The 26,209-nt window shown below is 32.4% G+C and overlaps 1 protein-coding gene across 6 annotated transcripts; it reads left to right on the forward strand.

The window, feature by feature from the left end:
- The first annotated feature begins 3 nt into the window (after positions 1-3).
- LOC139517182 (uncharacterized) lies at positions 4-25,875 on the forward strand. Of its 6 annotated transcripts, none has more exons than XM_071307906.1 (10): positions 4-24; positions 8,818-8,907; positions 10,009-10,181; positions 10,683-10,803; positions 11,814-11,886; positions 15,060-15,086; positions 19,404-19,592; positions 21,605-21,762; positions 23,825-23,939; positions 25,651-25,875. In XM_071307906.1, exons 2-10 carry the CDS (start codon positions 8,839-8,841, stop codon positions 25,785-25,787), a joined length of 1,062 nt encoding a protein of 353 aa, XP_071164007.1. In that variant the 5' UTR covers positions 4-24; positions 8,818-8,838; the 3' UTR covers positions 25,788-25,875. The 6 variants fall into 6 exon arrangements, with proteins under 6 accessions (XP_071164007.1, XP_071164009.1, XP_071164005.1 ...); XM_071307904.1 differs by lacking the exon at positions 4-24 and adding an exon at positions 1,092-1,232; XM_071307907.1 differs by lacking the exon at positions 4-24 and adding an exon at positions 1,172-1,232 and having other exon boundaries at positions 8,828-8,907.
- Positions 25,876-26,209: the final 334 nt, after the last annotated feature.

The raw sequence follows: 26,209 nt of genomic DNA on the forward strand, positions 1-26,209 counted from the left end.
TGACACGATTCCAGATGTACCATGGTGAGTATAAGTCAAATCTATCTTCTGAAGTCGTACACACATTACATCTCCTCTTTTCAATGCATGACTCCTGATTATGCATGAAACATTGGTCACTGGCAAGCAGCAACCATCGATAGATCTATCTAAAGAGGGGTAAAAGATGCCAGAGGCACATTCAAACTCATTCTTGTCGAAAATAAACTGACAACAGCACTGGCTTTCCCATGAACTGTTGTCGTTTTTAAGCTACAATCAGTAGACAAAAATGAGATTCCACTACAAAAAATCTATCATTTCAACTAAAATCGATATTTTAGAAATAAGACAACGTTTATTCTAAAAGGAAAAATTTGTGGGATCCTCAGTGCATTTCAAATTTGTACTTTGTTTGGTCTTATGGGTTAACTCTTTTTATTAGAGGATCACTAATGCCGGAGTCTTGGTAGACTATGCGCGCATCTTTTAATCCTAGTATCTTGCAATGACTAAATTTTTCCTAGCTGACAAAGACAGAATACCTGATTTCAGAGCATGGAGATTATTACTAGAAAAATATTGTCTATAAATATACTATGTTAATTATTTCAAGAAGGAAATGTCTTAAAAGACGGAAAAAAAACTAATGATTCTTAACACAAAATCACTCAGTTTTCGTTTTTTTTTTTAATTAGTTAAACTGTTAGATGGATAAAAACTTCATTATTTTGCTATGAACCATGCATTTATAAATAATCTTAACACAACATCATATCGACACTATAATTATCTTATTCTATGATTATTTCTTTCAACTCAGTCTTTGATCGTCTTTCAAACTGCATCTCTCAAATCTGGGAACAGTATAATATATATGTTCCTGCTCAAATCTACCTAGTCAAAAAACATTTCAAAATTTTATGGGAAGGTCCATTTAAAGTTTAAAGATATAAGTTAAAATACTTCCTATGTTTTGAAAGTATTAAGTGACTAACGTCTTCCGATGAAATTGGTTTTCCACTTTTCTTTATATATTATATAATATAAATCTATTTTAAAATGAGGAAATATTTCCTTATTATGTAATTGTTTAAGGTCATGGCTGTTTATTTGTGTGGGAACGGATATGTATGGGACATTCAAAGAGAATTGTTTATATTGTATAGAAAGGAAAATAAAGTATATAATAGATGTATGGGTTTATACATCTATGGGTGTATTTTGTCACATTCTTCTCCATTATATTTGAGGTAAGTTATTCAACTTTATGTATTGGTGAATAGACATTTTAGAAATGTGTAAGAACAACACAAAACAGCAGTCGTCTTTATCGGAGAGTTTAATTCCAAAAACATAACACTTAAAATCTTGAAATTTATACAATAAACATTAAACCCGAACATCATAGAGACGCTTGTAAAAAAAAAATTTTTTTAATCCTGGTATCTATGATGAGTTTATTGTACAATTCTAAATTTTGTAAAAACTACGTAGGTTATATAGCTATTGACATCAGAGTCTGCAAAGATATATGCCTTATGCACACGGACCCTCCATTTTTTTCTGCTTTTTTAGCTCACCTTTCGTCGTCCGTCCGTCGTCGTCGTCGTCGTAAACTATTTCAAAGATCTTCTCTGAAACTACTGAACCAATTACAACCAAACTTTAGCTGAATTATCCTTAGGGTATCTAGAATAAAGATTGTGTTTTATTTTCCATTTTGTGAGAAAAAAAACATGACCGCCATGGCTAAAAATGGGGGTAAAATGCAGTTTTTGGCTTATATCTCAAAAACGAAAGCATTTAGAGCAAATCTGACATGGGGTAAAAATGTTTAATAGGTCAAGATCTATCAGCCATGAAATTTTCAGATGAATCAAACAACCCATTGTTGGGTTGCTGCCACTTAATTGGTAATTTTAAGGAAATTTTGCAGTTTTTGGTCATTATCTTGAATATTATTATAGATAAAGATAAACTGTAAACAGCAAAAATGATCAGCAAAGTAAGATCTACAAATAAGTTAATATGACCAAAATTGTCAATCGACCCCTTAAGGTGTTATTGTCCTTTAATGACAATTTTTCACAATTTGTTCATCATATTTGCTAACTTTAAAAAATCTTCTCCTCTAAAACTACTCAACCAAATTCAACCAAACTTAAACTGAATGATCAGTAGGGTGTATAAAATAAAGTTTGTGTTTTATTTTTTTATTTCGTCAAAAAACATGGCCGTCATGGCTAAAATTAGAACACAGGGTAAAATGCAGTTTTTGGCTTATATCTCAAAAACTCCAGCATTTAGAGCAAATAAGACAAGAAGTTAAAGTATTTATTAGGTCAAGGTCTATCTGTCCTGAAATTTTCAGCCGAATTGGGTAACTGGTTTTTCAGGTATAATGCCCCTGAATTGATGATTTTAAAGAAATTTTGCAGTTTTTGGTTATTATCTTGAATATTATTATAGATACAGATAAACTGTTAATAGCAAAAATGTTAAGCAAAGTAAGATCTACAAATAAGTCAATTTGACCAAAATTGTCAATTGACCCCTTAAGGACTTATTGCCCTTTAAAGACTTTTTTTCACAATTTGTTAATCATGTTGACTTACTTTTAAAAATCTTCTCCTTTGAAACTGCTGTATCAATTTCAGCCAAACTTAGTCTAAATGAGTTTCAGAGTATCTAGTATAAATTTTATATTTTATTTCCTTGTATGTCAAGAAACATAGCTCCTATGGCTAAAATAGAACATAGGAGAAAATGATTTTTTTTTTTTGCTTTTGAAGAAAATAGGACGATTCAAAGAACATTTAAATAAATTGAAAAGCCAAAATAATCATTGATGAGAGATTTAACCAAAAAAATTAAGGTGAGCGATTCAGGCTCTTGAGAGCCTCTTGTTAGTTTCTTTATTTATGTACTTTCAATTTATAACAGTCTTTAAAAAAGCTTGTTATTTTTTAACAGAGTAGCGAACATCCTTAAATAAATATAGTAATGTGCGTTATGAACTGGTACAATTATAATATTTAAAAGGAGACGACAGTTATGTTACAAGGGCGATTGCGTCAATAAACATTCAAAATAAACAGCACTGACCGATCTAAGCTTGAATAATATTTCAAAATTGACAACGGTAGAGTATATTATAATATAGGCTGCGTATCTAATCATCCCAAATAAATAGCAGTTTGATAATGATTAAGGTTGAATAGTTGAATGTGACTGCGTACATTCCCCCCAAATGAATAGAACCCTGTAATTTAAACAGGTATCATTCAAAAATTCCTTAAAACTGTAAGATTCCAGTACGGAAGCCTACGTTATTTGAAACAAGTGATAATAGAAAAATGAGTGATGGTAGGGAAAATGAGTGACTCATTCTGTTTTTTTTCATTTGTGCTCTCTTGGGAAACAGTCCTCAGCTTTCTTATCCAAAACCTTTCCCGTGCAAATCTGTCGTCCCCTTGATCAACCCTCGTTGTAGTCTATGATTGTGATGGCAATTTTTTTTTAGATCAGCTTGTGTGTGCCTAGGTGATTTCAAATGAAGACTTACGGGAAGGTCGGACTCGCAGGTGTAGTCACTTCGATGACCATTCATGCGTTTGTTGAATAGCTGTTATGTCTCGCCAACATACTGCATGCCACATCGACACTAAAAAATGTATACAACATTCTGGGTTTTGAAAGTTACATTTCAAAATATAGTGTACACAGACCCAGTAGAGTGGCAAGTAAATGTTTGAGTATTCAGTATTTGTTGGCAAGTCAGACATCGTCTGTTACCACATGACTTGCAACATCCTGCAATTAAACAGCTTTCATTGCAGGAGACGTCAGCTCTCACAAATATGTCAGTCTTTCAGACTTGTTGGTCTCCGAAAAGCTAAGATAGGAGGTTTGGTAAAGATTTTGAATAATTTTGGGTGCTTGGCAAAGGTTGTCAATTGACACGGATCAAACGTGAAAGGTTAGTAAAGGCGGGATTGTATGTCAAAACAAACGGAACTATTTTGCTGCGCCTCTTCTATGTCTACTGTAATAGGTCAGTGCGGCTGCTATTGTTAGCACGTGTTTACCCCTCATCTATGTCCCATTTCTTATAACCTCGTTTGGTCAAAAATCCGCGAAGTTCCTGTAACTGTTTAGTGACAGCCTCTTCAGGGAGCAAATCCGCTTTACTCTGGGACCTTGGCTGTACGGGATACTTTTTGAACAGTGTTTGGGGTGATAGCTTTGGGGAGAATAGTACTGAAGTTTAATTGTAGGTTTATAGTAGAAGTAGAGGTCTGTTGATATGACACCGTCCTTTATAGATGCAGTTTTGTCTAAAAAAAAATATTTTAGAGTCGGAAATTTCTGATGTAAATTTAATTGACGAGTGGGCGTTGTTTGCATGCATGTTTTATAAAGTAATCCAATTTTTGTTGAGATTCAATCCATTCCAGGTCACATCATCGATGAAACGGAACCAAGACAGAGGTTTCGATAAAGATATTGAAATGATTTGTTTCTCTAATTTGCCCATGAAAATATTGGCGTAAGACGGTGCCATTTTTGTTCCCATCGCTGTACGTTTATCTGAAGGTACTGTTCGCCCCTTAAAGGTGAAATTGTTGCATTTCAGAACCAGAGTAAGCAGCTGGACTTAACATTCGGTAGGTGGTTCTAAAATGTTGCGCGAGTCCCATATTTCCTTACGCGGTTGTATTCCGTCATCATGAGGTATGCTGGTATACAATGCGGTGACATCTAAAGTGGCAATGAGAGTTTCCGGAGGAAGAGAGTTCATGAATTCCATTTTACGAAGGTAATCTGTAGTGTCTGAATGTGAGAAGGGAAGTTTTCTACATGAGATCTTAAATGAAAGTCTACGAATTCCCAGATTTTCTCAGTCGGGTGGCCGTTTGCGGATACAATGGGTCTACCAGGGTTGAAAATTATGGTATTTGATTGCAAATTTATGTACTGCCATTCATACATAGTCTTCTATTGGAATGCAAAAATATATTATGCTATTTACACTAAACCGAGACTGTAATGAGATGATAACAGCTGGCAATGTTTGTTCTTGACAACATCTATATATATGTACGTTTCGAAAATCAAAGTTATCGCCAGGTTGTAACTCGCCGAAGCTCGCATTCCACCTGTTTCTTGGCAACGTTCAAATACAGCTGATAAACAGTAATTGTCTATGTACGTGTTAACGTAAAATCGAGGTCTTATAAAGTTCTTCGTTGGATTGTTTACTCTGTGTATCAGTTCACAAGAAGAACCAAACACAAGGAACTGAGTTCAATTTCAGCATATGCGTGATTTGTTCAGTAATCAAGGAATGCAAATACTAAAAAACTACCACACAACCTAATATTTTGACGTTGTCAGAATTATATTTTTTTGTTCGAACATAATATATACAGCGATATTGCACACTGCAATCCGAATATGAATATATTTACAGAAGAAAATTGCTAGGGACGGTCATCCCTTCTTTCAATACAACAATTTATCAAATATCATTGTAAAAAGTCGTGTAGATCTTATAGTCTAGTCAAAATAGCATTTGACCTCAAAAAAATTGCAACAGAATTTGTTTTTGTATTTTTCTATTCAAAATGACTTTCTTTATAACATACCAAAAGTCTACCAAGATATCTGAGTGGGAACATGGATCTTTTTGGGTGAAAAATAGCAAAATTTGTCAAAAATAGCGAAAAACTGGGAAAAGCTTGTAAAACATTCATTTTTGATGATAATTATTTCAAATCAAAAGTTTTACAACAGTTTATACAGTGTTTATGAAATGAAATAACAAAAAAATAGGTTTTTTTTTTATCAACATGAAATTTTAGGTGAAAACGTCCAATTTTTGTTGGAATTTGAGATTCACATAGTGTGAATTGATTACCAAAACAGACAGGAAAATATAAAAAATGATAATAGAAGTTCATTTTATTCTTTAAAAACGACAAAAACCTTTATTTTAATCATTCATAAACTTTACAGCAATTCCTTATTGGGTAAATGATGATTTTGGGTAAAATATAGTAAAATCAATCAAAAATCGTTAAAAACTGGAAAAACACCAATTTGGAGTTTTAACTGTTTTTGAATCACTCCAAAAGAGAAAAACGGAAATCTTAATATAATTATAATCAGATCAAACAAAATTTATTGTAAAACAATAGTAAAATAACTGATTTTAGGTGTAAAAAACTGGAAAAAGTTATTTATATTTTTCAGAAACCATTTTTTCAACAGACACACCATTTGGTGTCACAGTTTGTTTACAGTTGCATCTAATATTTAAATGTTAAGAAGCTTATCAGGAGCAGGTGGAAGTTCCATTAAATTGGAGAAAGTTTTCCATGTTTGATTTCCCAACCATAGTCTGCATGGTCTGTAGGATCTATGTCAACTTCTTCTGATAATACACTTGAAGGCTATGAAATTGCCCTGAATCTGATGTTGGTGGTAAACTTTTCACCTGAACCAATGTGTTTCCAGTAATTACTATAGATTTGAATTTTCTCCAGAGAAGAATGTCAAGTCCTTCTAAAGGAAGTCCTCAATATAAACATATGAGCACTTCTTCTCCTGCTTTGATGATATTAACCAAAAACCAGGGATAACGTAAATAAAAACAAAAATACGTAATGACCATGAAAAGTAGTAAATAGAAAAACAAATTAAACGGACTTTCAATGTGGTTAACCCGCTCATGATTATCTATTAACTGACCATTTGAATTATGTTCAAATTATTTGTTATCTCCTTTTAAATACCCGGAAGTAACAGTAGCTAAATTGCTAAATATTTCCGCTTTAATTAAGGTTTAAAAAAACCAGGTAAAGTATTTATTATTTCCTCGTATAAACAACATACGAGGTCTCTAGTTGATGATGTTGAAAGGTTGACATTAACGCATATCAGTGAGTAACTTTACAATATTTCCATAGTTACAGATTCTTTTCAGAATATTTTTTTACCTAAACCTAAAATTTTGTTTGATTGATTTGTGTTGTGACAATTATTTCCTACTTGTGCAGGAGATCAAACTATTTACCAATAAACGGAAAGGTAAATTTCGCAAGATAGGTAGACGGGAATGACGGACGAGAAATTAAAACTGACACTAGTATGGTATAAAAGCAGACATTTTGTGTTGTAACAGGCCATCTACGAACCATCAAATAATTACTGAACCTTTTCAAATATGCAGAGATCGGTGTACTTTCTCTGTTCCAGACATCAGTTTTCCCGTCCCAAGTCTGACTGTAAGTGGCTGCGAAATTCTACTCGCCCATTTTTATTTTATAATTTTGGAAGAATATTCATCTTAACCAATTTTAGAAACGTTCCTGTTTTAACTTGGTACAGGAAAATCTAAGCAACTTAAACGTTTAAAAGCTTGGACGGACCTATTCATTTATAATAAAGTTAACAGCGTTTTGGGTTAAAAAAAGGAAAAAGTAAAAGAAAAAGCCCTTTATCTTAATTTTGATTTGCTTTATTTGTCGTAACAAAGTTGCACACAAAACTAATTAAACCTTTAAAAAAGAACAAAATAAGTTCAACTCATTCAGACAAGTGAACCGAGTTTCACTGTGCGTTTTGCTGTGTGTTTGTTTATTCCGTATTGATTTTGTATAGAAGAGGCTTGAGATCTCACAAAACCTGTTTAACCCAGGCTCCGCATTTTTGCGGCTATCACAAGTCAGGAACATCTACCCTTTTTAGTCTCCTGTGTGTGTGTGTGGTTTTCTTTTACTTTATTTTGGTTCATTCGTATTCTTCGGAAGGTAGTTAGGCGTCTATTTTGCTGAAATAAGATATAGTATGAAATTCAAAACAGTGTAGCTGTGGCCATTGATTGACCCATCAAAATCATCCATTAACTGGGACAATTTACGTGAACGTTTGTCTGCAACAACCACTGTTCATGACGTACCTACGATAGACATTTAAACTGTGGGGTCAACAAAGGTTTCTTAACGCCTTTAATTATAAAATAATTCGAAAAATTAATCAGGAATAACCTTTGTGTTTTGATTTATATAATTGATATAAATCAAAATATCGTGTTATTTCTGATTAATTTTTCGAACTACTTTATTTAGGTGTTGAGAACCTTTGGTGACCCCATAGTTTAAGTGTCTTTAAAAAGTACATAGTGAGCATTGGTCGTTACATACAAACGTTCACCTAAATTGTCCCAGTCAATGAATGATTTTAATGTGTCAATCAATGGCCACAGCTACACTGTTTTGAATTTCATACTATTATTGTTTATAGGCCAGTTGAATCCCGACTCGCAGTGTTTAAGACCTATTGGTAGCCTCAGGCTGTTTTCTGTTTTTAAGGGCCTCGGTGGGTTAGTGGTATAAGTAGTCTAACTACTGTCGCACTAGCCAGCTGCTCGGTGGGTTAGTGGTATAAGTAGTCTAACTACTGTCGCACTAGCCAGCTGCTCGGTGGCTTAGTGGTATAAGTAGTCTAACTACTGTCGCACAGCTGCCAACAATGAGGTTGTGATTTCTGCATTGGTAGGTGCGTTCGATTTCAACCTTAGGATTGTCAGTTTTCCTACCGAAGATCCGGGCACTATGACTTTCGCCACCAATTTAAACTGAACGCCACGTAACAGCACATTAGTGCTGAAAGTGGCGTTAAACATTAACCAAACAATCAATAAATCTATATATTATTAAAACTGCTCTTTGATCGGGTTGTTACCTCTTTGACACATTCTATGTTTCCATTCTCTTTTCTAGTATATTTAATGATAAATCATACTAATATACTAATATCTAATATATTTAGTTTTAAACAGAAAAAGTAATCATGAGCGACAGTGACGAGCTAGACTGTTTTGGTGAACAGAATCCAAATGGTGACCTGACTTCATCAGCGGTAATTATGTTGCTTATTTCTTAAAATGTAAAGCTGTTTATCAATGGAACGTATTATTCAAATAAACAACTGCGAACTGATCTTATTCATAAAAAAGACGTGGTATGTTTGCCTGTATGACAACTCTTCACAAGAGATCAAATGAAACAAAAATAACAACTATATGTCACCGTACGGCTTTCAACAATGAGAAAAGCCAATACCGCATATATGAAATACTGGCTACTAAACTGTATTACCGGCGCTGCTGATATGATCAGAAATGGTACTAGGGTCAATTTTATAGAAGCAAAACAGAAGATTAAAATAAACTCGAAAAGAAAGTACCAACTATGCACAAGGTCAATAAATCTATTTGTCGAGTCATGTATTTAGAGGTTGTCATGTGATTTTCGGTTATTTAAAAAATGTAAGGGCTTAAAATTGCCCAGAGTAAAGTAGAGTTTTGACCAACCAACGAAAGTTCCTTGTAGGAGAAAGACATCAAGATATGACTAGCTTTGGAAAAACTTATAAAAATATCAACTTTGTAGTCTACAGCTTTACGATTTGGTATTTTATAAATCCCATATTATTCTGCACATTTTTGGTTATTTACACGACCCCGTATCTTTAAGAAAGGGCGGCGGCAGATTTGCAAATGAGTTATTTGCAAATTAAAAGTGCCCAGTGTTTATAACTTAAAGAGGTATTTTTCATTCCTAAGATGCATATGGTTGGGAAAAGAATCACTGGTAGTGTTTAACTTTCGAACAAGAACCTACTTAAACTTTTTACACTTTACCAGGTTGTAATAAAATGTAAACGGTTTTTCATCAATTCTTGTTTAGAGAGGATACTTCTGTCGTAAAGATAAGTTCTGTTGTGGTAGGAAATAACGAGTTTTACTATTTATAGTTTCCTGGTATGCAAGAAAGCAATACACACTATAATAATTATTGTACTTACCAAGAATTATAAACCAGTTTAAAATTCGAATAAATGTGTGGTTGTCTTAATTGCAATAATTTATTTTCAATGATGTGTAAGCATAATTAAAACTTGTTGTATTGTTTTAATTTTAAACGAATAAAAATGACTTCGTTTTAAACTTTTTAATAGGAGGAACATTGTTCACAAAGTCCTGACATTATAGAAGACATCAAATCACAATTTTTTATTGAACCATCAAATACCATCGAATACCCACTGGAAATTTCTCTCCATACAACAGCAAAAGGTCACTTTATTGAGAAACCTGATAGTGAAAGAAGTCCTCTTGACATTAAACTAAGGTATGTACTTTATAAACGTACCATAGCTTGGTAAATCCAATCATAAAAGAAGAATACATATTTATATATATTTATATATAAACTCGCCATAAGTATCAAGGATGGAAACACTTACTGGTCACCAAAACGGCCCTCAACAATGAGATAATTCATACCTTACAGAACAATATATATATATATATAAATGAAAGCGTGATAAATTTTTTAGTTACAATTCAAAAGGGAATTATTTACGGATTTCTTTAATTTTGTGGATACTAGAGGTTGGTGCCTTATCTTATTTTTTATATGGCCTCCTGCTTTGTTGAAGGTTTTAATTAGATTTCCACAGATGACTATGCAGATTATTACAAATTCAATAAAGATAAATTGAAGTATGCAAACATCAAATAACATATAGACTATAGTTATCAATAAATTAAGTGATGACCGGTCCAGTTACAATCTTTAATGATTCATGATAAAACGACTGGAACTGTTATTCTTTTAAAAAATATACAGAAATATGGATCGACTGCTGGCAATCAACAGACAGTTAGTTATATACTGGAACCATTGGCTAGTGTTAGAGACTTTGAAATACCTACTGCGTACGTCAAATACTGAAGATGACCTTTCTCTTGTAAGTAAATAATATTTAAAGGAGACTGCGGTATACAAGTCATCAAGACAACAAACAAACACCATACAAACCAGACAAGAAATCCAAAGGTCGACTCCACAATATCAACATTTAAGTCAACAGTAACACATTTACCGACTTTTAAAAAGAGTATGTCATACTCTCTCAAACGATTGAAGGTATTCTTAGGCAGCAACCATTTGATTTTCTGGGGGGGGGGGCGGGGGGGGGGGGGGGGGGCTATGGGGTTTTTTTTCTGGACAAATTTTTTTTTCGCCTCTATTTTTTTCGTGACAAGTCGAAAACAATTTTTTTCTTTCAATTTTAGCATTACATATATAGTGGCAGCTGAGGGTGAAACAAACATTATTTTTTTTCTCAGAATCAGAAACAAATTATTTTTTTCTCCAAAAACTGGAAACAAACTTTTTTTTCCAAAAAAAACCATAGCCCCCTCCCCCCCCCCCCCCCCCCCAGAAAATCAAATGGTTGCTGCCTTACTCTTTTAGTCCAACCCAAACCCATTACAATTTCTAAAGGGCCTAAGATGGAGCTGTTCTTTACAGGCTTCGTGGTTTTGTGATTCTTTACTTTTACAAAACATAAAATGAACGTGTCAGTGCGTTTACTCTTGTTTAGTTTTCATTGGGTTTATTTTTAATAGTAAACAATAATGATGTCTGGATTTCTTCGATTTTTGTATCACGCAGTTGGTTCTTTTCTCACTCTTGTCAATCTCTTTTAAAAGTGTTGTAGACAAAAACTAAATAAAACAAACAGTGTTTTGTCTGATGCTAATAGTTGACTTACGAATACGTTTCGTCATTCTTCGAGTAAATTAGTGTGAGGGCCCTAAATACCAGCCGGCACGAAGAGGACAGGTGAGGTGTGGTGAAATTAGTTTGAACGTTCATCCGAAAGAATCTCTACATATTTTGGTAAAACATCAACCATCCAATGCATTTCTTAATCATTTTATTAATAGATCGTAGACATCCTTTTATTAATAGATCGTAGACCGCCAAGATAGTGACGGAGACACTGCTATATATGAAATCTGCATAACAGTCTTGAGAACTAGAGGTAAGAATTATTTATCAGTAATAAGTAAAATATAATTCGAAAAAAATAGTGGTTGGTGATAAAAAGCATTTTGCCTCTCTGTCCTACGGGTATTTATCGGACTCTAACTGGCGGACGCCATCACGAACTGATATCTTATTATCTATCACACAGATGACGACGGTTATGTTCTAATTGTTGTAATCACAATCCCGTCCTCTTTTCCTTGAATTGTTATCATCGAATAAGACATATCAGTTAAAATATCCTTTTCTATTCGTTCGCCTTCCTTTTTATACAAATTACCGAGATGAACCATGAACTATTGCTCACTATCGATACCCATCGCTTAAAGTTTTTAGTCAACGGGAAGTAGATGTGAAATGAATCTAAACCACATTTTATAAGAAGTAAAGCCTATAACACATAAAACCTGACGACAAATCAGGAAGCTCATATGTGTAGTTCCCAAAAAGAAACACAAAGAAAACAGGAAGTTGGTGAGCAATGAATCTGAAACTGTTTCATACATTAAAGCATGCTGACTTGAGGACTGATAGCAAATTTCAGGAAGCTTTTTGTACTTCCCATGAAAAAAAAATCCTTATCAAGAGTCCACTACTATAAAGTGTTATTTTTTATATAAAAGTTGTTTTTTCAAAGAATATGCTTACTGGACTACTTTTTTGCTCAACTTACAACTCTGCTGGTGGACTATAAGACCCCGAGGATATCATCAGCTCAGTAGTCAGTACTTCAGTACTGATATAAATTAACAAACTTTACTAAAATTGTCCGTTTATAAATTTTGAAATTATTAAGAAACTAAGGTTTCAACTCCCTCAGGCAAAGTTGACTTTAGATGAATTTGGCTATTTATTTTAGGTAATTTTGGCACATAGCTCTTCAACGGTTTCAGTAATTTTTCTTAATCGATGTATGACTTTTGAACAGCGGTATACAAATGTTTCCTTTATTTATTCACAGTTTTTGCGCATAGGGTGTTGCTTGATTGCGTACATAGAAATAAACAAAACAACATGTTAATGACAAGTTCTTAATATGAGGCTTTTTGTGGCAGATTTTGCTGTTTTGCTCTTAATTCAGGCAGTTTGAAGCCCTTATGCCATTATTTTAAAAATATGTTTGACAGACATATGTCTTATTAGAGATTTACAATAAATGTCGGACTCCGAGTACAAATAATACTACAAATCATACAGGTGATCTCAAAATACTTGGTACCCTTATCATTTTTACCGTGTTAAATATTAGCGTTGCAATGTGAAAAAAACCTCATTAAATTGATTTTTTTTACTCTTGTCATTTAAACCGTTTAACCATAACTCGTACACAGCCAATTTTGCATAGGTACTATTTTTGTACTTAAAATCTGTAGTACTGAAAAATTACTTTTGATATTGAGTACTATTTTTACTTTAAAATTATTGTACTATTTACGTACCTGTATTTTACAGTACTTAATTTTGGTACAGAAATAATACCAAAAGCGATCACAATATTCCATATTTAAAAATTATAATATTAAGAGATTTGAAGTAGACATGCTATCAAAATACTTAAAATGTAACGTTGTAGCCAAAAATATGTAGTACTTAAATTTTCAAGTACAAATCAAGTACTGTAAAATACAAGTACCTAAATAGTACAATACTTTTAGAGTAACAAAATAGTACTGAATATGAAAAGTAGATTTCCAGTACTACAGATTTTTGGTACAGACATAGTACCTATGCAAAATTGGCTGTGTATAATATAGTCGGACTCGGGTCGAGTCAGAAACTTATTGTTTACCTGTAGTACCATCTGATGGATGTTAATAAAAAGATTTATACTACTTTTTATATTAAAATTCAAGGAACCAAAAAGTAGCATTATATGGGGACGGAGTCCCCAATAACAGTAGAAAATTCAATAAAAAAAAAATACGGGAAAATTTCCCGAATTTTTCATTGTACTAATGAACTCAATATTTATCAAAGGTACCAGGATTATAATTTAGTACGCCAGACGCGCGTTTCGTCTACATAAGACTCATCAGTGACGCTCATATCAAAATATTTATAAAGCCAAACAAGTAAAAAGTTGAAGAGCATTGAGAATCCAAAATTCCAAAAAGTTGTGCCAAACCAGGCTAAGGTAATCTATGCCTGGGATAAGAAAATCCTTAGTTTTTCGAAAAATTCTAAGTTTTGTAACAGGAAATTTATTAAAATGACCACATTATTGATATTCATGTCAACACCGAAGTGTTGACTACTGGGCTGGTGATACCCTCGGGGACGAAACGTCCACCAGCAGTGGCATCGACCCAGTGGTGTAAATAGTTATCAAAGGTACCAGGATTATAATTTAGTACGCCAGACGCGCGTTTCGTCTACATAAGACTCATCAGTGACGCTCATATCAAAATATTTATAAAGCCAAACAAGTAAAAAGTTGAAGAGCATTGAGGATCCAAAATTCCAAAAAGTTGTGCCAAACCCGGCTAAGGTAATCTATGCCTGAGATAAGAAAATCCTTAGTTTTTCGAAAAATTCTAAGTTTTGTAACAGGAAATTTATTAAAATGACCATATTATTGATATTCATGTCAACACCGAAGTGTTGACTACTGGGCTGGCGAAACGTCCACCAGCAGTGGCATCGATCGTTCAATTTTTGTTTGTCGTGTTTTAAAATCCCGGACCTGCTCAGAAATGTACAATGTACTTCCTTTTTCCGGTCTCGTTTGTATGAAACTTTGAGTAAAATATATATTTATCAGTCTAGTATAAAATAGGAAGGAACGCGCAATACCAATTTCATTTTTAATAATTCCTTGATATGAAAAAACGTTACCTGATGATAGCGTTTCTTTGTTTATATTGCATATGACGTCATAATTTAAATAACGTCACAACTAAATCCCTAACAACAGAACCAAAATCGGAAACGTTACGGTATTTCCGTTTCTATTTTTTTAAACAAATATTTAAGTTACAAAAAAATAATTCATACAGACTTCGTCCCCATATACAGGTAATGCCTGCCTCATATTCATATTAAATAAAATGTTTGCACCTTTTTCAAACCGACATAAATGTATCTTATTTAACTGTATTGGGTTATGCTAAATGGTCAAAGGACACAATATATATCAAATTTTTTTCCGTTAATTTCGTCGGCTTTCAGATGATTCTGATATCGAAATCGATCTTGGTAAGTTATTTTGCTTGTTTAGTATCTTAATCCTAGCTCCATATATAAGCACACTTTATAATGTTAGATTATATTTAAACGTGATGAGCTTTTCTGCAATGTTCTGTCTGCTTTATTGACTTTAACTGAAAAATAATTTTGAAAGCCTTTGGCTGCAAGTTTGCGTAAAAATAACGTTTATCCTTAAGGATGTACTTAGGTGAGGTTTTGGAATTTGTGTCAAATAATCGGACTCCTTGGTGTTTTTCCATACAATACAATGTAAAATATTTTGCCCCATAACACCCATTTATTTTTTCATATAAGACTTAATAGCTTATGAAAGGTCATTTCCATAAATTTTAGAAGATTCTTGATTTTCTTTCTTTTGTTTTGAGACCCAAATAATACCAATGCAAATATAAGGTAAAAGTCCGAGGTAGCCTCTTCCCGCCATATTTTAAATCTCAAATATCTCGAAAAGGAGGTCCATGACCTATCAATATTTTTAGCTTATTTTTATCCTTAATTGATGCTCTACCAGCTTATAGTATCAATTTTCAATTCTTAATTTATTAATTTTCACCTAACCTCACCTAATTACATCCTTAAAACGTAAAAAGAGATTAAAAATCAAACAAACAGATAACACTCTAGACTGATATGTATACCTTACAAGTTGACTGTCCCTGTAGTATCTTTCGCCCCTCTTTTACAAACCAACAATAGTCAAAATATATATGTTGAAATTTAACTTATTACATTTTTGGTGGGATCTTCTCGCTGGGTTAAAGGCCCTTGGTGTCGTTGGACTGTTTTATGCTATTTGGTCAGTTGTTTGTCTCTGACATATTCCTTCTTTATTTTGATTCTAATATAGTTTATATATAATTATGAGAAATATAAGTTCTATGTCTTAATTTGTTATAGAAAAATTGATCTGGAATGCCATTATTTATGACATATAAAACAAGTATGAGTTTTGTGTTTAATGAAAGTGAAATAGTGAAATAATATTTCGCTTTTAGCAACCAGTTTATTGCAATTTCAATTAGCTAAAAAAAAAAACACTTCGCTGATGAATTATTCATTAACAAGTGAATAAGTCGACTTCATTGAATCCGTATTCGTGTGGCCTTCAATTTTACCCCTTAGTTATAGATTGTAAGCGCAGGAACTATGCGTGTTTAACTATTAAAAGGAAAAGAATTATTTTTTTATAGAAAGTGAAACAAAAGTAAGCCATTAGGTTGACTGATTATATCAACAAAAACTCATTCTTTTACAGGTAAAAACGATGATTAATATATATTTTCCTAGCCTCGGCCAGGGTTTAAAGAAATATCACTCTGAAATTTTATTTCTATGTATTACATGTTGTCGCAGTCAAACAGGATCTTGCTTAGTTGCATTCTACCTGATATGATATCACATAGTATGTTGCGACTGTGCCTATTTATGTGACGAGTGCATGTCAAAACAAAATTGTGGATTTGCAATAAATTTGTACAAAACACCTCAAATCTAGGATTATCGATATGCACGTTTAATTTTCGTGGAACGCCCGTAAGGATTTTTTAACTAATCTGACTGGGCCCTTGTTTAAGTCGTACATTGACATTTCAGATGTATTGGTGAACCTTTCGATTTAAAATCGATCAAACCATTTGGAAAGTAAAAAACCAGTTCATTTAATTGTAAGTGTGTGTTGTGTGAGCGTATTATAAGCCCATTTAAAATATAAAACATTAATAATCTATAATCGAAACACTATACGAATGTTAACACTTTACTGTCTGATTATGTATTCAACAAACATATTTAGCTTAAATAACTTTTGTTTCAGCTTTAACATTTAACATTTATGAAGATGTTGTCTTCGTTTGTTATAGTATGAAATTCAAAATAGTGTAGCTGTGGCCATTGATTGACCCATCAAAATCATCCATTGACTGGGACAATTTACGTGAACGTTTGTCTGTAACAACCACTGTTCATGACGTACCTACGATAGACATTTAAACTGTGGGGTCAACAAAGGTTTCTTAACGCCTTTAATTATAAAATAATTCGAAAAATTAATCAGGAATAACCTTTGTGTTTTGATTTATATAATTGATATAAATCAAAATATCGTGTTATTTCTGATTAATTTTTCGAATTACTTTATTTAGGTGTTGAGAACCTTTGGTGACCCCATAGTTTAAGTGTCTTTAAAAAGTACATAGTGAGCATTGGTCGTTACATACAAACGTTCACCTAAATTGTCCCAGTCAATGAATGATTTTAATGTGTCAATCAATGGCCACAGCTACACTGTTTTGAATTTCATACTAAGTGTATTGAAAATGGTAATTCATATCTATTCCAACCGCAGATAATGCCTGTATTTACTATTTATTTCAACCGTGTGGTTGGTTTTGCACATTCCTGTTTAGTGTTTTGTAAATTGCTATTTGCCTTTTCGTTGTTCACTTTTCTGGTCATGTTCTGTTACAGCTTTTCTACGACATAATGAATTTTGTATTTCCTCTTTGTATCTGGAATTTGTTTTAAGGTATACATGTTCAACTATAAAAAAGGCGTAAGATACAAAGGAAACGTTCAAAATTCATAAATCGAAGGAAACTGACAACGCCATTTCAAAAAATCCACTACAAACTGCCTCGAAAACTAAGTATAAAGACACACGAACCCCACTCAAAACTGGTGCTTCTAAAGACACAACTATTGCTCTAAATGTGTCATTTGTTGTTTTGCTTAAGCAATTAAAAATCTGGTGATAAGACTCATCTATGGTTAGTATTCCTATTTTTCTAACAGGGATCACAAGCTTTTGATCCTTTTTGTATAATTCAATTATCAACTAACTTGCATGTTTAAGTCAGTTCCACCAGCCCTGAACGAAAGGGAGTTAATTTGGTCTAGTGAGTGTATACTCGTCTGACAGGGTCACTAGATGTCTAATGACATATCATTACATATATTCTAAAGGGGCACTAGCTGTCAAATACATGTTCACCGATTTTAATCAAATTATCATATTTGATTTATTAAAATGTAAAACATTTATCCAACCTATTTTAAGTCTAAAATAAATAATTAACAGGGCTCGTGCACAACAATACGTAGCTTCGTTTCGTGTGTAATTTAGTCTAGACGCCATCTAATTAACTATCGAGCTGACCTCTAAAGTCATCTGATGACCATATAAGCGATGTAAACATAAATATAGATATGAATAGATTAAGCAAACTCGTGCTGTTGGATTATTCTAGATCTATTTAATTTCATATTATATACGAAAAATAAATGTTTATCATCGTTTTTACCTGTATAAGAATATTTTTTGTGGATCGAATCAGTCAATCAAATGATTTACCTTTGTTTCACTTTCATGTTGACATTCTTTTCCTTTCAATAACTTTACACATACAATTCACGTGTTATTCATTTCAAGCGTAGGGGTTAAATAGAAGTTCACACGAATACGGATTCAATGAGGTCGAATTATTCACTTGCAAGTGATTACTTTATAATAAATGTTTTTAGCCTATTTTGACAAAATTAACTAATACTGGTTGCTAAAAGCGAATTATTATATCATTATTTGCATTTCCTTAATGATTGAGCAAAAATAAATATACTAGATTTTTTATATTTCTCGTAGCTAGTGCCCTTTTAAAGCACATCTTACGGACGCATTATAACGAATCTGTAGCACGATTTTTTATAGATTAATAAGGAATTCAACATAGCACAAAATTTTCTGTTGACATCTTACTGTAGTGATTACCGATAAAATACAAATTTTGTTATTGTTGTTTTTGTCTTTTTCTTGAAAACTAAAATTGATAGATAGAATAGCAATAATAATAATAGAGACAAGATCTCATGGTTGAATTTGATAGTCACCCCTCACAATCATTGCCTTTAAATGATTGTTTTTATCATTTTGTTTTTGTGGTTTTGGCCTTTTATATTAAAAATATTACAGAAGTCTGCAAAAAGTTTTTTTTTAAAAATGATGACATTGTCATTTGTCAGTTTTAAGAGTCATTTGGTCATAAAGTACGATTTATTTTACCCTTTTAGTGGTTTTGGGTTGGAACTAAAGACAGATGACATCTTATAAAGGTTATTACCATAACATTCATCATTTCATTATCAAGAGCCGTAGGGAAAATTTGTATTAGGGTTTACAATATTACATAAATCGTGCTGTTTGTAAAGGACTTTATATATGATGATCAGAATTCAATTTCTGTAGATTTCTTTTTCAGTATTGGGATACAAACACATATCATATAGACTAATACCGGTCTTTAAATATTTTAGGTGGTGCGTTTATTGAAGTAAAAAGCTTTATAAAAAGAATAACCTACATACCTCGGGTTAAATGTGTGAAGTTCAAAAATCTCTATCAGTGTAGAATCAGACATGGATATAGGACAAACAATTACCTTAAAGTTGACCAAGAACAACATCTATCAATGGAACATTTAACCAGTGAAAAACAAGATTTCTGTATGTATCATTCCTAGTAATTAAATACATAACTTTCCAAATATTCTAACTGACCAGTTACCTCGAGAAAAAATATAAGTGTTTTAACGACAAATTAATTATTTATTGATCAAGTTTAAGTTTGATTTTATTCAGCTGTTTTGAAAAGAAAATCAAAATTGAGACAGAAATAATTTTTCTAATTATTTAAGAGTATTTTACAAAGCTAGTACTGTACTATAACAAAACATTATATGTCAGCTTGACGCAGGCGTGGGTTTCTTGCAGATAAATTTGAGGATACTACCACGAATTTGTTAAAATATAAGATATGTATGTGTACCAACTACTTAGCAACATATTTTTGCAGTATTGGATATTAAGATATTTGAAAAGTTGCAAGTTTATCAGTTGTGCCATATATTTCCGATGGTAACATGTTGACTTAGTGTGTATTCGCATGGATGGGATTCATGCATAGTAGGAGATTACATTGTCGTTGCATCAAATCTCACCCGTATTGGTTTTTTCTTCTATTTCCTTTGGTTTTTTTTTAGCTAGCTTGAGCAGTCTTCTTAATTGATTATTGCGAATTAAACGTCAGTAAATAACTTTTGCCTACATTTAGGGCAACTTGGTTCTCAATGATCACGGTCTGGAATTTTTTCGCAGAATGTTTGTAAGATACTCAGATTAAACATAAAGAATGAAACACCATCAGTTAATAAGCAGTCAATCTTCCGATCCACAAATACCCAATGTATAAATATTTGCATATAACTAGGGTTATGCATAGGAAAATGTCACGTGATACCACTTTTTCAATCACCACATTAAAACAACTTCTGACCCGAGACCACAATTAATTCCTCTATCAGTTCTTTATAACGTTTAGTCGCATTAAAAAATATCCTGTGTTTTTTGTCTAATTTTGTGTGTGTGTAATGTATAGTACAAGTCCAAAAACGTATTCAATTGTCAGAAAAATTGCACATATACATCATACCAATTTGTTCAATACACATCCATACCTCTATAGGCAAGTCAAGAGATGTTTCGAAAAGTGAAAATATTACCTTTTGCACCTGACCTAATCACTCTTTCCATATCAAAATCAGTTAAAATAAAACATTCAAAAGTTTATTTCATCTCTCTTCTTTCATTTCCACCTCAGAAAAACTAAGAAATGTATGAGAAAGGGAAAGACAAATACACTATAATTAAAGAGAACTATATTTGTGAACAACGAAAAGCGAAAAGCGGGATCAAACACTAGATCTTCTATTGTCAACTTCTCGTTTTTCAACAGTAACATATCATCTTCTTCATCGTACGGAGTTTGACTATCTCAGTTAATACGTTATGCTCGTTACGATATTCATCAACAAGGATGTGTTCTTTACACCTTAACTACTCCAACAGAGATATGAGACAGAATGACTTAAATCTACACTTTATACGTTTCACGGTCATTTAGTCGACCGATACGATGTGTCGGTGTTTCAACTTATGTATTTCACGATCTCAGATCTGTAGATCCATGTATAATCAACTGATCCATAATTTACTAATTATGTCCCATTTCTGATTTTGACATATTGACTGAGTATTAATTCGCATGCCGGGATGGAACGTAAAAGCAGATAGGAGACGCTTGTGTTGTTAATGCATCAGGTATAGTTCCTGTTGAAATTCATGCGATTCCTTTAGATTTTGTTTGATGGCCTGATTTGTCTCTTCCTAATCGATTTACGAGGTTTTAACGTCGGTAAATTACAGTCGCCTTTATCTATACCTTACATCAAGAGAACACGCCAGTATATTTACGAATGAATAATGAAATTCTCAGAGTTGTTTTTAGATTTGCTCAGATTTAGAATGGTCATTTTTGAAACATAGAAATACTATGTATAATAAATACCCAAACATATTTTTCCCATTTTTATAAAGCATGATGATCAAACATTTCAAACGTCCTGTTATACTGAATTTTATATTGATTGACTTTTAAATGAATACTTCTTTTTCCACAGGGAACTTCGACTGTTACATTTTCAAATGTCTCAAAATGTGCGTATCACCTGATGAAATTCCAACGACAATGTTCATCTGTGTGCTGAGATCATGTCACCAGTTCGATTATCACAAACCATACATTATGGCGAAAAATTGTGCAAATGTTGGAGTCATGGTAAGAAAATATTGACTGTTTTCCTTTTCAACAATACGAAAGTATGATATTATGATTTTGAGTTCGGAAATCAAAGTATTGCAAATCTATCAAATAAAATCGTTTTGGATTTGAGATCGTCTCCAAGCACAATTAATTCGTTTCCAATGTTAGTTGTAAAAATTTGTTTTATTCTAAACAGATGGACAAATGCTTCAATGTTATATAGATATATGCAATTTTTTTCGTTTTCTAATTTTATAGTATTACAGTAGATATAATTGAATTATACTAATACTTATAAAAAGGTATAACGTTTACCTAATGATCTCCTCGTTTGGTTTAAAAGTTTCTAAAAGCTTTTATAAGTTTAGTTTTACAATTTCTAAAGTTGATCATGATAAAAAAATGTTGTTTTTATGCAATATTTTCATAGCTATCCAGTTGTTGAATTTGTTTTAATGTTAGTCAATTGTTTAGCTCACCTAGCTAATAGGGCTAAGCGAGATGTGTTCATCACTTGGCATCTGTCATCCGTTAGCTTTTACAAAAATCTTCTCCGCTGAAACAACTGGTTTTACAACTGTGTCCAGCGGAGAAAAAGAATTAAAAAAATACTGAAATCCGAGGAAATTCAAAAAGGAAAGTCCCTTATCAAATGGCAAAATCAAAAGTTCAAACACATCAAACGTATGGATACCAACTAGCATATACCTTACTTGGCACAGGCATGGCATTTTCCTATGTAGGTGGATTAAACCATGTTTTCAAGTTCGCTAAACCTCTGACTTGTATGACAGTCGCATCAAATTCAATTATATTGACAACGATGTGCGAACAAAACAAACAGACATATAGGTAAAAATGTCAAAAAATATGGGTACAGCTTCACCATTGTGTTATAATCTCAATTAATGTGACTAAGCTAAGCAGCCGAAATCGACGGCATGGATGAAAATAGAAAAAGTGGTCAAGCGTCGTCTATTTCAAATCGCATTTGTTATACGACTTCGTACATTATTGTATTGCCATAAAATGACACAGTTTACAACCATTATTTTAAATTATTTGTTTTTTATTTTGAAAGTTCTAATAGATACTTGAACGTTAAATAGCATGAATAACCAGCAAAACAAGATCTACAAATAAATCAAAATAAGCTTGCAAAAATCTAGATTCGTTCTATCATTGCAGTCACTGTCTTGAAAACTAAAAAAATAGAAAGATACATTTAGATAGCAAAAATGTTCAGCAAAACACGATCTGCAAATTTTATTTTTATAAATGAACATACTTTTGCTGTAAAATACATCATTTGCTGGTTTTCGTATCATTACAAACGTGTTGTAAATTGGGAATATCTGGTAAATAAACTCATAGATACCAGGACTAAATTTAGTATATACGCCAGACATGCGTTTCGTCTACAAAAGACTCATCAGTGACGCTCGAATCCAAATAGTTAAAAAGGCCAAATAAAGTACGAAGTAATATATATATATATATATGAAGGAATAGGTGAAAAAATTCAAAATATAAAAATAACTATCTGAAAAAATCACTGGAAAAATCTGATCTAACTTCTAATGGACCAGCGATATTATTACCTTATCCACGATTCGCTTTGGGGGAAATTCAGTATTGTATTTTGTACACACTAACTTTGTCATTCATAGATTGATAAATTATAAACTTGAGTTCAAGATTTAAATCTATAAAAATAAAGACAACAGTAGTAACCGGTATTCTGAAGTCATAAATCGATTGCGAGAAAACAAATCCGGGTTACAAACTAATACCAAGGCAAACACATCAACTGTAAGTGGAAAACAGACGAACATCAGGAAAACTTAAGTGCAACAAAAACAATCGCCGACATACATAGAAACGATCTTTTTGATAACAACTGCCATTTGCTGACTTGGTTCAGGGCATTTAAAGAACAAATGATGGGTGAGACTTTACATTTTAAGAAAATCACACACGTATGAATGGTTAAGACTTCAAATACTTGATTTGTATATCATTTCTATCCAAAATATTTGAGATGTATTTTAAGCTCAAAATGTTATACTTCTTTTAGATTTTCCCAACTTTAGAATTGGACGTTCAAAAGACTGCAAGAGCAGACCCCCGTTTTTTCAGAGTTACGAAAACTTCAAATGGAAAACATCTTTTTGAGTCTCTTATTTATAAAGGCAAGTTTAATGTTTCAGGATACACCTTAGTTTGGTGAACAAATTACCCAAACCGTTTTTCGTTAACCGGTAGTTTTATTATGTAGACACAAACAATTGTCAAACCTCTTTTTTTTTTGGCGATTAAAATAATTGCAAGATGAATCTTTCAAAGCAAACTATTATGATATTCATTTATAATATTCTTACGAGAAATGAAAAACTTCATTAAACTGCATCGTACACCATAAAGTAGCAAACAAGACGACTGTTTTTTCGTCAAAGTAATATATACATGTATATGGATGATAGATGTAAGTATATTTCTAGAATTCGTTTGTGATTTGCATGTCTTTAAATACTTGCTAGATATAATATGATGTGGTATGAGAGCCAATGAGACAGCTCTCCATCCAAGTCACTATTTGTTAAAGTAAACCATTATATGTCAAAGTGCGGTCTTTAAAACGGGGCATTGGCTCACACCGAACAGCAAGCTATCAAGAACCCAAAAATTGACTAGTGTAAAACCATTCAAACAGTAAAACCAGTCTTAATATATATAAAGGAAGAAGGAAGAATTATTCATAAACATTCTCAACTCGGGATTAAATGATAAATGATATTCTAATTTTAACGTAACATTTTAAAGTCTTAAAATGACATTAGTAGTCTCCCTTGTATTTGTTAACGTCATACTATTGTTAACGTCAATCAATTGTTTTATTTATATACAAGTCACATTACCTGAAGATCTGCGGAAGCAGTGAAAGTACTAGTAAAAAAGTGATGCATTGAAACCGTTTTTATCTTTTAATAATTTTCTTATATATATATATATATACAAAACGAGAAACACTGATAAACCATATCAACAAACTACAACCACTGAACATCTGGTTCCGGACTGTGATATCAAAAGCAGCGGGTTTACTCGTTTTTATAGGTACCAACTAATCCGAAACAATAGTGTAACATCACAACATAGAAAGACACACTATAAGATATCAATAAAGCATGCTTCCAAAACTTCTTTTGTAACTATGGAACTATGTAAACATTTTGTCAATCTCAATGTGGTATCACAATACATATAAATGGAATCCTGGGGCTGCAATAAAGTAGAAATTAAAAGCCGAAATAAACATTTATGTTGAGATTAATACTAAATAAATAATTTTGACTATATGTTATTGGGGTAGCTGACTCTAAAACTTTACATAATAAGTATGCAAATAAATCGAACCACTTAAAAACACTAAAATGCCTCTAGAAAAGTGTGTTTAATCCTATCATGATAAAAAAATTAATACGACGCGAATAATTGAAATTATTATCCTTTAGTGGTTTACGTTCCAGTTTATAACCAGGGCATCGATACTTGTACATGTGAATGAATTGTTCTTATTGTATAATTTTACATTAGTAGCCTTGCCAGCATGTTATTATAATAAACTCTTCGCTTTTTTTTTTGGAAAGGGGTATGAAATATCTGGCTCGCATAGGGGTCTTCTGTATCTTTGGCCGGCATTTGTACATCAATGTACACAATATACACACAAACTAAAAATAACCGGTCACAACTGCTATTATGAGAACCTGTGATTTATGACAGCCGTTACAACTTTTCTAAGTATTTTTAGTCCATTTTTTTTATATATCTTAATGATAATTTTGTCAAAACGCTTTTTATTGATTGGCATAATAACACATTATTTTCTTTACAATTTAGACTATTATCTGAGTTGGCCTAGTCCTTTGAGCAACAAGTTGAAATTGAAAAAGCATACACCAGTAGAGATGTTGATGCCTGTAGAAAATTTCGAAGAATGTCAATTTGAAATTATTAACTTTGATATGATACGTTAAAGACAAACAGATATTTGTTAATAGTGGTAAAGGTTGTAGATTATGCAGTAAAATATGTATGTGTCAGAATAAAAATATTTTTAATCGCTTTGTCTTCTCTTATAAGAAACAATATTACAACGGTATTACGATGCAGAAACTGTCAAAGACGATAAAAAATTACCTAACTTATTGGAATTCTACGTCGGATAAAAACTAAAGAACTCGACAGCCTAACACAGTCATACTTCCTGAAACAGAAAGAGAAATACGTATGACCGACAAATATTTTTTTTCTGAATATGTTGTTTGTTAAAATCTTACATTAATGAATGTAGTTAGCAGTAAAAAGGCAATGGACAAAACATGTGGTTTTATTGTCTCGCCTTGGCGGAGTTAAAAGCTATACATAGATATGCTGTGTACGGCGTCGGCGGCGGCGG

This window comes from Mytilus edulis, chromosome 3 (genome assembly GCF_963676685.1).
Source record: "Mytilus edulis chromosome 3, xbMytEdul2.2, whole genome shotgun sequence".
Classification (NCBI taxonomy): domain Eukaryota; kingdom Metazoa; phylum Mollusca; class Bivalvia; order Mytilida; family Mytilidae; genus Mytilus; species Mytilus edulis.

Bases quoted from the DNA above. Each gene is read 5' to 3' on its own strand.
- LOC139517182 (XM_071307906.1), top strand. From the start codon at position 8,839: ATGAGCGACAGTGACGAGCTAGACTGTTTTGGTGAACAGAATCCAAAT. The intron at 10,804-11,813 runs GTAAGTAAATAA...TTTTATTAATAG, and splicing joins CTGAAGATGACCTTTCTCTT to ATCGTAGACCGCCAAGATAG. The intron at 11,887-15,059 runs GTAAGAATTATT...GTCGGCTTTCAG, and splicing joins AACAGTCTTGAGAACTAGAG to ATGATTCTGATATCGAAATC.